This window comes from Mus pahari, chromosome 3 (assembly GCF_900095145.1).
Source record: "Mus pahari chromosome 3, PAHARI_EIJ_v1.1, whole genome shotgun sequence".
NCBI classification, from domain to species: Eukaryota; Metazoa; Chordata; class Mammalia; order Rodentia; family Muridae; genus Mus; species Mus pahari.
In genome coordinates this window covers 113,410,036-113,423,016 of record NC_034592.1, presented here as the reverse complement: position 1 = coordinate 113,423,016, position 12,981 = coordinate 113,410,036, and the positions used below count along the sequence as shown (strand labels likewise).

The 12,981-nt window shown below is 51.4% G+C and overlaps 1 protein-coding gene across 6 annotated transcripts in view; it reads right to left on the bottom strand.

Moving 5' to 3' along the window:
- Positions 1-5,557, bottom strand: part of Ebf4 (EBF family member 4) — a 74,089-nt gene extending 68,532 nt beyond the window's left edge. For 4 of the 6 annotated variants that reach the window (XR_003843489.1, XM_021192259.2, XM_021192261.1 and 1 more), the window contains exon 1: positions 4,722-4,858. Coding sequence is in view for 4 of the 6 variants with exons in the window: in XM_021192259.2 (XP_021047918.1) it covers positions 4,722-4,858 (137 nt within the window). In the remaining 2 variants the exon portion in view is untranslated. Of the gene's footprint in view, positions 1-4,721; positions 4,859-5,301 lie in introns of those variants that run through there. The other 2 variants (XR_003843490.1, XM_021192260.2) reach the window with 1 other exon arrangement.
- Between the last annotated feature and the right edge of the window lie 7,424 nt (positions 5,558-12,981).

Here is a 12,981-nt window from a genome sequence, read left to right as displayed (position 1 = left end):
TGAGCACTGCTCAGCGTGTGTACTGCCGGAGCCGGACTTCAGTGACATTTTATTCCCTTAGCCTCATGGGAAATAGAGCATGTACCTTCTTCAGATAAATGCCCCCATGTGACAAAAAAAAACAACCATGCTAACTGGTTAAGTTTTGCAAGAATCCAAAGCAAACAACACATCTCCTCACTTTCTCAGAAAGGTTGTTTCAAACACAATGTCAAAACACTTTCCTCTCAGCTCTGGAGAGGATGGGTCTTTCTTCTAGAGAGCCCAGACTTGGGAGCCCTCACTGCAGTCTCTCTACCATGTCACATTCTCTGCTCTTCCATAGACCCGAGATTTAAGGAGACCTTCTGTAACACCAGAAAAAAACTAAGTTTGCACAGAAGAGTCGGGCCTTACAGTAAGCTTTGGGATGCTTAGGCTTCATGAGCTCTGTTTGGGACTTCAGGGTCAAATGGACAAGGATAACTTGATCTCCATAGCCTGGACCACTAAGGTAAGCTGCACTCCAGAGCACATAGGGATGCAAGTTGGTGTGGGAAGGCAACAGAGTGTCTGGTTGCTATTATTGAGCCCACCCAGCAGGTCCCTCGAGATGTTCTCTTGTAAGGCTGAGCAAGATGCCCCAGGGCTCTTCGGGCATCCAGAACTCTCTAGTACACAAAGCTCCTGTTGCAGTCTCTGTTCTCTATTCACACAACACTCAGGCTTGATCACATGCTTACTATAAATAGTAATTTAACAATAACCTTCTGCATCCCCTTAGAGGACAAGCCACCCCTCGGGGCTTCTGCCTTCCATTTTCCTGCCAAATGTTAAGTCTGGCTGGCCCACCTGGAAGCCCAAGGTTCTGTGCAACAACAGCACTTTGTTGAGCCTGAACCATCTTCAAGTCTGAGATGTTGACCTAATGGGACATATCCTGATGTCATCAACATTGGAAGTGGGCTCGCTCTGCTGACCACCCTCTACCTCCAACAAAAACAAGGCCTCCCATATTTCCTCGCTGGCTATTTCAGATTTGCCTCAAGTTCTGCTCAATCCAGCCTTTCTCTTCCCCATCCTGCCTGGCTGCAGAAGATCCATGTTCATTTCTTCTAAACCCTCCCTTCCTTTTTAAGCATCCTGGCAGTGCCCAAGCTCTCCCTTAGGCAGCCCCTGTGTCCCCAGGACCGGTAGTGATCATCACATTGTGCCTGCCTCCAGCCAAGATCTCTTGGCCTAGCCGTGGTATTCTCAGCACCTAGCCAAGATGCACATCAAAGAAGATAAAAGCAGTAACACACAGGGGCACACCCACCTCAGTGGTACCCACAGAGGGAAGACTTGGTAGCTAAGGGCAGCCACCCAGAAGCTGTGTGTAGATGAATCTGCTGAAGAGGAAGTCCCGGTCAATGGAGGCTTTGGAGTCCCTCTTATTATTACTCAGTACCTACGCCCAAATCAACTTAGTGACCCAGGACTAAATGGTAGGCAGTGGAAAGAAAACTCTCACCAGTGTGTTCTACCACTTTGCTCCATGGTTTCAGTCCCACCTACTGGCTATTTACCCCTCTTCTCTTCTGCCAACCCTCTCACTATCCACCCACAGGCCTGCCTGCCAGCCAGGTTCCAGGACGAGGAGCAGCTATTAATTATTAAAGCAAACAAAAGCATTTCCTAGCAGGGAGGCTAGCCTGCAGCTGCTTACAGGAAAGACATCCCCAGCTGCCTTCCTCCTCTGAGGCCTTGCTCCTTGGGCAGTGACTAGCTGGTAGGATGGGAAGTCCTAGTGTCTCCCATGACTATTGCAGGTCTAGGGCTGGCCAGGTCCCTCTAGTCTCCCCAGCTTAGGAAGCAGACCAGAAGGCGAAAGGTGCTACCATCTCTGCTAAGCCCACAGCAGGAAAACTTGTCTGAGGAGGGTGGGGGTGGCCTAGGGGTAGGTCTCAGAGATAAATTCCCATTGATTCTGGGTAGGAGGAGTCACAGCAACAGCCAGGGGCCTCTGGGCAGACATCCCTGTTAAGGAGACCCTGGCAGGGAGCAGGAAGCCTTCCCTCCCCTTCCTATGGGATGGGTATTCATTTCCTCTTCCTTCCCTACATCCTATGCTCAGAATTTCCCTTCTTGTTAGCAGAGGCTCCCTCACTGATCTGAGCAAGCCTTCTGAGCCTTTTCCTCTTCATCTACTTTCTTCGAAACTTTGGCATTTTTGTAAAGTTGAAGTTTTAAGACTGGAGAGGGTAGCTGAGGGGTAACTGTAGGGCAGTTGCTGGAACATACTGGAGTGAAGAGAGGCGCCTGACAGAGAAGCCTTTTGGAGCCATCTAGGTGGACTCCTGAAGCCTTTGGGCTACAGAAAGAATGATGAATGGACTGCCATCTCGGCCCTACAGGAAAGCCTCAGTTGTCAGAACCAGGAAAACAGAGACAGGCAGCAGACTGCAGAGCCCGACCTGTAGTTTAGGTAACATTAAGAACGTATTCTCCTGGGCAGGGAGGAAGAACACAAACAGAGCAGGTGCTGAAGAGGAGTTGGGGATGCTCAAGGCTTGCTAAAGCTCTGCAGTGGGTGTTTGGTGCTAAGGGTTCGAGGACTGGTTTAGGAGAAAGCGGGTCTGGCAGACTTGTTGCTTCTTCAACATTATCAGCTACTGTCATACCGAAGCTGGGAAAGAAAGCTGGGGTCAGACTGTGACGAGCCTTGAATGCCAGCTGTCTGTGATGTGCCAGTGACAGCAGCCTGTGGTAACCATCCTTAAAGTGGCGAGTCAGGGTACAGGACCAGGAGTCTGAATTATTCTGCAAGCCAGGGAGGAGCGGGGTCTCAGGTTCAGAAGTGTAACTGTTAAAAGGTATCTGGGGACACTGGGATTGACCAGAGGCTTCCATAAGCTTTGCGAACCAAGTGGCTGTGGGGTGAAAGTGAGGAAGGCACAGATCACCCACACCCAGCAGCACTGCAGGAGCGTCAGCCAGACAGGGGAGGATGAGGAAGGGGAGGCTGGGAGATGGAGGTTTCTTGTTACGACTTGGGATGGGAAGACCTGAGCAGAGGACCGAGGGGGGAGATACACACAGGAGAAAGGACAAGCAACGTGGAAAGAGACGACAAAAACAAGGAGTGGCTTCCCCCCTGGGAGTGGGAAGAGAATCACCCACGTGTTTGAAAACTCTCAATCTGTGTCCTAGAACGACAGTTTCCAGACTTGGGGACAGGCAAGCTCAGGCCTGGAAAATGTTCTGTTCAAACCTCAGAAGGCTTTGGGCTTCAGTTATGTGGTCTTGGGGACTTGGGGTAGACCCCACTTGAGAACCTTTCTTTCTCTGTGTAGATAACACTGTCAGTGACTAGGGTTGCTGAGGCTGAAAGTCACATGCCCAGATTCTTGCCCCTTCACCCACCTTCAGGATATCTCTGGCACCCATGCTTCCCCCTCATCTAACCTGGCAGCCCTGGGCAGGTAGAGAGAAAAGTCTGAAAGAAACAGCAACTTCCAGTCTAATACGCTCAGCTATAACTTCACACAACCAACCGCCTCAGCGGGAAAGCCAAAACCAACAGAAAAGGAGGCACACACAGCATTAAGGACAGGCACAAGACAAACCTCCAGGGAGGACATGGGAGAGCAGTAGTGTTAAAACATCTGTTGCTGTGTTTCCATAGACTCTAGCTACATCGCTCTAACTAGAGGCTCTAACTTACTGGACTTGGCTCATCTGGAATACCCCTCCCTGTCCAGGAGAGATCATTCAACAGAAAGCTCAGCACTCTCTCTTTGAAGACGGATATGCAAAAATACTGCACCCCTTCGTCCAGAAAACGCTCTGTGTCTACTATTGGGCGAGGTTGGGATGCACGGCAAGTGATACCTGAACAAGTTTGGGTGTGTGAATGGGAGTGATGTGCCAGCCCTGGTCTGCTTCGACATCCTTCAGATACTGGACGGCAGCTATTTAAACTTCCTGAAGAGCCAGTGCCTACCCTGTCCTGGCTGTCCGCAGGGACAGTCCCTACCTGGTGCTAGGCACCATGAGCTTCTGATCAGACATACAACCTCCAGTCCGTGTTGTATAAGTAGAGGGAGGGTTACAGAGACCAGGTTCCAGCTGCTGCAGTCAGTGACTGAGTTAACGAACCTTCAAAGTCCCCATCCAAATCCTGGAGTCCATTCCTTACAGAAGTCTCCTGCCTAGACCCCTATGCCTCCCCCTGAAAAGTAACCAGAGCCGATCCTGCTAATTCCCAAGAGCTTCCATTCTTCTTCTTCAGGTTCTAACCAAAACCACCCTGACAGAGGAGTCCGGCCTCATTCTCAGCCCCAATCAGTTCAGCAAGGCTACCTGCCCACTGGCTAAGCCTGTATTCAGCCCCACCCACATCTCTGGTTCTGTCCACCAGAGTTTCTTGCCTTTTTTGTTGGGTAGCCGCGGAACTGGACAAGTGGAACGGTAGAGACTGCACAGGAAGAAGGGGCTGTACATCTCTAGATGACTAGTAACTGTGGGACATGGCTCCAGGTGTGCGGGAGGAGGCATCACCTCCGGAGCCCTGGACCCTAGTGAGCAACCCGCCCCATATCCTCAGGAAGAAGTCTAACTCACACAGGGTGAACAGGAGACTTCGTCGGGACAGTCAAGAGTTAGGACTCCCTCCACCCTTCGCTCCAGTAGCTAGGCGTGCAGGACGAAGGCGACACTAAGCGGTCCAACCAGCGTGCTAGGTCGGGTGGAGCGCTTACCTCTGCGCCGCGGTGTTGGAGTCCAGGATGCCCGCGCTCTGCATCCAGGAGCGCACCGAGCCCAGGCTGGAGGGCAGCAGCGGCTCCTCTTTCAGGTGGAGCCCACCGCGGGGCAGAGCGTCCTGTGCGGGGAACATAAGGACCCGCAGTTCGTGGGCGCCCCCAACTGCCAGGGATTCCCGTCCCGCCGAGGCTGTGGACGTCTCAGCTCAGCCCGACCCGACGGCACCAGGAGCCTCCAGGAGCGCAGAGCTGCACGGAGTCCCGGCGCCTCAGTGCCGCTCGCCTCTCGGGTGCTCTCTCAGAGAAAACGGGTCCTCGGGCGCCAGCGCTGTCCCCTCCCCTCCCGGGGCGCGGGGCGGGGAGATGGAGGGATTCCCCCGCGGCCTGAGCGCCAGTGAACAGACTGAGAACGGAGCCCGCACCGGCTCCGCACGGAGGCGCCCCAGAGGCGCGCTCTGGCGGCTGCCCAGCGCCGCGGTCGTCGGAGGGGGGGCGAGCGCCCCGCGAGGTGCCCGCCCTCCCCCCACCCGGGTCTCTCCCCCGCCCGCCCGCGGCGCCCGCGCGGGGCGCTGATTACCATCCGAGAGGGGGAGGCTGCGGCCGTGGAGGTCGGCGGCGGCGACGGTGGTGGCCGGGGCGGCAGCAACAGCAGCAGACGCGCGTCCCGCGGAAAAGCAGGGCCGGCGCCGGGCCAGCAGACGCAGCCGCCGCCAGGCCCCCGAGTGCCCCGGCGCCCCGGGCCTGCCGCTGCCCCGGGCGGCAGCACCTGCAGCAGGAGCAGCAGCAGACCGGCCGAGTCCCCCCGGGGCCCGGTCCCCGCGCCTCCCCGCCGCGGCCGCCGCCGCCCGCCGCTCCCCGGGGCCTGGCCGCGGGCCCTGGCCATCCCGCCGCCGCCGCCGCTCCCTGGGGAGCGGGAGCCGTAGGGAGGGAGCACGGGCAAGAGGAGGGCTGTCGCAAGCGGGTGGGCCCAGGGGACTCGGGGCCAGGGGAGGCGGGGGCGGGGCGCGAGGCCGGCCGAGGGGCGGCCAGGGACGTGACATCATCGGGGGAGGAGCGGCCGGGCTGGGGCCGCGGCGGCGGGGCGGACCCTGACGAGTCCGTAGCCGGGCTGGGGGCCACGGCCTCGGTGGAGGGGCGCGGGGAAACTGGCCCGGGCCGGGGAAGATGGGGAAAGGACCGGCTGGGGGCTGCGCGGCGAGGAAGCCCGGCCTAAGCAGGGCAGCTCGTCACACCACGCTGGGGAATCACCACGGCCTCCCCGTCGCCACGAGACGAAGCTCCAGCGTCTTTGTGGTCCCATCTCCTTCTCCTAAGTATGCGCCGCCCTCTCCTCAGCCAACGCTTGATTCTAGGAGTCGCTGCTCCCTTGGTGCCACTTGACCTCGGCTTAACCTCCGTGGCTTAGTGCTTAAGGGTCTCTCTCACCTTGTGGTGGGGATGCGTGGGGGCCCCAGGCAAGCTGAGCTACCAGAGTCCTCCACCTCCCATTCTTGTTCCTGTCCCTGGATTACCTAAACTTAAGTTTACATTCCCACCTGGGCTTTTGAGAAATCTCTTGACTTCTGAAAGCAAGTAGAAGTTTCTCAAAGGCTCAGGTGAGCTGGGCTCTTAAACCTAAGTCCAGCTGGCCTCCTTTTCTCCAGCCTCCTTTCTTGAGTCTGTTCATCTTTTATTTCTGCACAGAAATCATCTGGCCTTCGACCTTGGGGCTATCGGCAAACCTTGGGTTGAGTCCAGCAGTTTCCTGCAGTGGCCTTGCTCGTGCTGCTCTGCACTCTGAGATCTTCATCTTCCTGGGGGCGAGATGGGGGATGCTCCAAGTCAGCCCTTAATATCCTGCCTAGCACTGACCCAGAGAAAGAAACCCAGCGACACCAGAGTTCCTCTTCCTCTTCTCCTGACCTCCTAGGTCTCCACTCTCCCTCTTTTTTGCCCAGTTTTTCAACACCTGTCACCTGTGAAGGAGGAAGAAAGGACACTGCCAGTCTCACGCAGACTTCTCATGGTCTCCGCCTTTACCCACAGAATAATCAAAAACAGGTTTCTCAAAATGAATTCTTTTCCAACTGGCCTCTACATCCCTTTAGCTGACTCTAAACCTTGCCCCTCATAGTATGCCTCCTGGATCAGCAGCATTGACATTGGTAGCCTGTGACAAATTCGGAATCGAAGGCCCTCCCAGACCTGTCACGTCAGAGCCAGCATCAGAGAGCCTGAGCGCTGAGATCATGTCACGCATGCCAGCTACTATGCCTGGCTAAGACTTCCCATTCTTAAAAGTCCTTCCCCTTCTCCCTACCTCTGATAGCCTCTGCCCCTCTTGTTTCTGCAGCAGTTCACAGAGGTATCCACTAAGGCTGCTTTGCCTGGCTCAGCTCCTGCTCCTGGAGACTCACAGTCTGACTCCTCCCTGTTCTGGAACTGTTGCTTCTGCTTTGACTCGGTGGTCCTCTTGGGGTTTCTGGCCCTCCACAGACAAGAAGTGTGATCTCTATCTCCTCCCACCCCATGAGGAGGCTGGGCTGCTGTGTCTACCCCGCCCCCTCATTGTTATTCAAGAATCCATGTGTTCCCCACAGTCTGTGAGGCTGTCTTCTGTCTGTGCTGCCCATCAACCCGGGAAATTCGAGCTGGGCGGGATCACAGGGCAGGACAGGAGCAGGAGCAGGAAGAGCCCCCCAGCCCCCGCACAAGTGACTGAGCTCGTAGGCCACAGTGGTACAACTTAGTTCCCACATGCCCATCCTTCACAAGTCAGTGCACCCTCTGTGTGTGTCCATATCAGCGCCTCCGGCAGCCCACAGGCTCTGGAGTGGGATGGGGCAGGTAATCTCTGATACCCTTGTTTCCCACCTACAGCTACGGCGATCAGGTTTTCCATGTTCTTCTCTCTGCCCCAGTACCCACAGAAAATCTGATAATACCACACTTCTACACTAGATTCTACCCCTGCTTGAAGGAGCTACATACCTGTTCTCCTGGCAGCTTCCTCTTCTGTCTCCTGGGTGTCCACCCACACACTCTCCATCCTCCTGCAGGTTTTAAGGTGTCGCTTGATTTTGGAGCATATATAACCTTCTTAGGAAGAGTTCAGTAATCTCTCATGGCTTCTCACATTTAGGGACTGTTTAGGGACATTCTAGGCTTTTGCTGGCTGATCCAGTATCTCTCACCAGATAGTCTCCTTTCCCTTGCTGTGTCAGTGCCGCGCTTGCCTGATAAAGAACTCTCCATTGACTGAACTCATTTCCATACTCTGGGCTGGGTTTGGTTTGTTCTGCTGGACCCTTCAGGAGGAACCCTTGAACTTAGACATTGTGCCTTTCCAGGGCACAGTGGACTGAGTCCCAGAGTCCCAGTGCCTTTTAGATGGTGCATTGTGGCTCTAAATAGATTTGAGGGACAAATCCTCAGAAATAACCTGGGGAAAAGGAGGAATAGGCTGGCCTGGGAAGGCAGCATCGAGAGACAGCGGGCATTAGTGGGCATTATCCTGACCTGTAGAGTTTCTACTCTATCCTAACTAACCCCATGGGATAGAAAGGGACCGGCCAGGATGATGCTTGAGACTTAGCAGGACTTGCAGCCTAAGTGAAGGGATTCTGGGTTAGAGCTGCTGAACCAAGAAGCAGAGGTTCTGGGAGACTCGGGGTCTCTCCTGGACAAATGAGCCACTGAGATCAGAGTTGAATCTCTCTCTTCAGATCCAGCCACAGGTCTATTTCTTGAAATAATGTTTTATTTTACATTATTCATCTTGTTTTGCAGAAAGATTTACCCCTTTCTACATACTAGGACTGCTTTATAGATAAGACTTTAGGGCTGTGGAAGTGTAGTAACAGACAGGGGAGGCTTGGTCTGAGCCTATAGAAAACTTTTGAAACAGTTAGGCCAGAAGCTATCTCACCTTTTTGCTTCATGGAAATTCGTGCTCATGTTCAGAAAGATTCTTGTCATGTGCCCAGTGCTAGAGCATAAGCGGAAAAATAGAACCCAGTGCTGTCCCCCAACCTCCATGCTCACAGTGGCAGGCGCATGAATGTCAGTGTGATCCCAGAGGATGTGGACTGTCAGAGTAGCAGGGATGAGTAATGAGACGAACACAGAAGGGCCCAGGCCTGGGAGGAGAGACAATCTATCATCCAGAAGAATGAGCCTGTGGAATTGGAAGACTGGCTACACCTCAAAGGTGGGCGCTCCCAGCACCTGGGGTGTCGTGATGGTGCCTCCTTCACCATGCTGACGAGCTGAAGGTTGGTTTTTTTTTCTTCTGGTAAGTCTGGTCTTGAGATTGTACTGTTTAAACAGAAGAGTGATTGTCCCCCTGCCCCAGCCCAGTGAAAACCATGAGAAGCAGACACAGTCATTTTAGGCTGCCTAGGGCTTGGACAGTCTGTGCATTGTACTAGAGTGCCCCCTGGAGTCCCCGGAATGTTAGGCTGCTGTTCAGATTCACTTCCTAAGTCACATTAGAAAATTATGGCTTCTCGCATCTTCCCAGGAAGTGCAGAGAAGGGCCTTTTCAGAAAGTCGACCGGAGGTTATGTTTCAGCTCTCTGTCTTCCTTGCCATTGACTGCTGAAGTCTCCCAGTTGCTTCAAGAAAAAACAAACAGGTGAGATGGCTCAGCAGGTAAGAGCACCCGACTGCTCTTCTGAAGGTCCTGAGTTCAAATCCCAGCAACCACATGGTGGCTCACAACCATCCATAACCTCTTCTGGAGTGTCTGAAGCTACAGTGTACTCACATATAATAAATAAATAAATAAAAAGAAAAAAGAAAAAACAAACAGCAAACACATCATAGCGACGGGTCTTGCCTGGGGATCTTTCCCATCCTGGCTTGGCCTGCTGAATCGTCCAGTCCTACATAATAAGACAATGGGAGTCACAGTGTTGAAGCCTTTGGCGAAAAAGCTAAGATCCCATTTCCAATCTTTGGCCTGAAACAAAGGCAAGATCTACACCTGCCTGATTCTAGGCTGTTTACATCCCTGCCAATCACTAGGGATCTTATAGACAGCCAGTCTCATCCTCACTGGGAAATAGGAAGCGACCACTTTCCCTCATGATGCAAGGAATGTTCACTCTGTGCTGTCGTGCAGAGCCACGCTGTCCCTTTGGCTCATCTCCTTCCTGGAGAGGCCAGAGGCTGCAGTTGTCTAAGCTAACATGAGAATGGCAGCTAGTGCTATCTCTGGATGGCTGCTTCTAAAGGCAATCTCAAAAAACTCTCGAGGTTGAAAAGCTCCACATGGCCAGGCGTTGTGGCGCACGTCTTTAATCCCAGCACTCGGGAGGCAGAAGCAGGCAGATTTCTGAGTTCGAGGCCGGCCTGGTCTACAAAGTGAGTTCCAGGGCAGCCAGGGCTATACAGAGAAACCCTGTCTCGAAAAAACAAAACAAAACAAAACAAAACAAAAAGAAAGAAAGAAAGAAAGAAAGAAAGAAAGAAAGAAAGAAAGAAAGAAAGAAAGAAAGAAAAGAAAAGAAAACTCCACATGGCTGCTGGTTTCGGTTTTTCAGAGACCATGACTGTTATTTAGGTGGATCAGGAGGTCAGACTCTTGTTTGTGGCATTATCAGTGTGTATGCACTAGCGGTTTTGTCCCAGAAGGAAAAATAGAAGTAAATCCATGGCTGGAGAGATGGTTTAGTGGTTAAGAGCACTGACTGCTCTCCCAGAAGTCCTGAGTTCAATTCTCAGCAACCACATGGTGGCTCAAAACCATCTGTGATGGGATCCAATGCCCTTTTCTACGATGTCAGAAGAAAGTGACAGTATGCTTACATACATTTAATAAATAAATATTTTTTTAAAAAACAAGGGGTGGGGGGGAAGTAAATCCATGAATTATTCTGTTTATATTCTGATTATAAACTGGTTGCTTACTTGCTGTGGTCAGGCTTAAATGGTTCAGTAGCAAATATAACATGCATATGCATTTACATTTTAAGACGTACGCAGTGCTACTTACAAATCAGTCAACTCCGGGTGGAAGGGACACGGTCCCTTATCTTTGTTCGTTTGGATGGTTTTTTGTTTTTGTTTTTGTTTTGTTTGTTTTGTTTGTTTGTTTGTTTGTTTTTTGTTTTTTCGAGACAGGGTTTCTCTGTGTAGCCCTGGCTGTCCTGGAACTCACTTTGTAGACCAGGCTGGCCTCGAACTCAGAAATCTGCCTGCCTCTGCCTCCCGAGTACTGGGATTAAAGGTGCGTTTTGGATGTTTTTGACATAGGCTCTCTCACTATGTAGCTTTGTCTTAGAACTCACTATATAGATCAGGCTGGCCTCTAACTCACAGAAATCTTCCTGCCTCGGCCTTTGGAGTGCTGAGACCAAAGGTGTGCACTACCACACCTAACTATTTCCTTACCTTTATGGAGAAAAGTGTGTGTGTGTGCATGTGCACTTTTGTATATCACTCTGGAAAGCTATCACTTTAGAAGTGGGGGCAGGCAGTTTACAGTATAGGGTTGAGCAGGAAAGGCTGTTTTTCTTGTTTGGGTGAAATAGAGAGAGGATGTAGCCGAGACTGATTCTTCATGAGGCTTTTCATAGGCTCTCTCCAATCTCTTTGAGAATTCATTGTGATATATTCACATGTATATATGTATATATAGTCTGAAACATATATATATATATATATAGAGAGAGAGAGAGAGAGAGTCTGAAACATGTATATATATATACATATAGAGTCTGAAACATGTATATAATATACATATTATATATATTAGTCATAATTGTAAGTTCTTTTAAGGGCATTCCCTCCAATTTATAAACTTCAGCTCCACCCCCATACTAAGTCTCCTGATGGTTCCTAGAGTTAAATAAAAACAGTGTATGTCCAAGACAATAAAAACATAAATTACAATGCATGGTGGCTTATGTAGATCTTTGTGAGTTCAAATCCAGCCTGGTCTACATAATGAGTTACGGGATAGCCAGAGCTATGTAGAGAGATCATGTTTTTAAAATAAAACAAAGCAAACCAAGCGACAACAACACTGAAGTGAAGGGGTCCTTGCTATCAAACAGGCAGGTGGGCAGTGGGGAGAGATGGGGATAAAAACCCACAGCAGGCTGACCTCGTCAACCTGGGACAGACTTCCGGGGGTCTAAGGCCAGGCAGTTCACTGTCCGCATATTTAAAACGCTATAATTTGGGGAAAGGTTTCCAGGCAACAATCAATCCAATCAGTCCAGTTCCAGGTGCACAATGAAGCTTAAGGCGTGACTACATAGAGACTCTTTACAAAGTACACATGACCATGACAGTGAGTTCTACAGCTGATCTACTGTGGTCTCTGACTGATGGCATAGAGGTCAACAGGCTACAGAGCACTTGTCACATCTCCCGTAAGGGTGGGTGATGGTCTAGGGAGAGAAGAGATTGGGATGATTATTCTAAGGAATTTGGGTGAGGTTTGCTCTATAGCAAAAGGTGGGTGAGGGAGGTCCACCTCCACAGATAGCAAAAAGGTTACCAGCTTGTTAGCAATCTGCACTCTCAGCTTTCTGAATGGAATGCAGGGATTTGATTTTATCTCCTCCATTGAGGAGATGCCCTGTATGATTAACACTCCTGGTTCTCTTAGTGCTTCTCTGTGAGTACGGGGACCTCTGTGGCCCTAACAATTAAGGTAGGGTCAATGGAGAGTGAGCTATGCCCCTTACTGTCTGTAGCTTTTGGATTTTTGTCTTTTCTTGATTTTTTCCCCTGCTTTTCTGCATCCATAGTGTATAGAGAAGTGCCGGGTTAAGTAAATGTGTGTGGAATTCAGGTTTGTGTAGGGTGCAGAGGACAGGAGCTCATGCTCAGTTGGATGTGTGATGTCACATAGGTTATCCCCGAGAGATAAGCCCGCTGAGCTCATGCAGCTACTGCCTGTCACCCAGTCCCACTTCATCTTGCTGCTCCATCCCATCCCTAGAAAGGAAACAAGAGCTCTTGCACCTGGACTGCGGAAGCCAAGCTTTTGAAAAGTGTCACAGAGTGGACCTGTGGTCTGAAGATCTGACGTGAATAGGGAGCTGCTTTAATTATGCCCAGCTTCAGTTACCTCACGGATACCTTGGATACTGGAGGGCCTGTCATGTTATGGTAAGCTTTCAATGCTGCTTTTCAAAAATTATATCCAGTGTGCAGCATTAACTGACTTGTGTGATGTCCGAGTTCCTACCCTGATTGCTTTAAATGACCAATGTGGTATAACTGGATGGGATGGAAAGAGATGGACACCACGAGAAGTTTC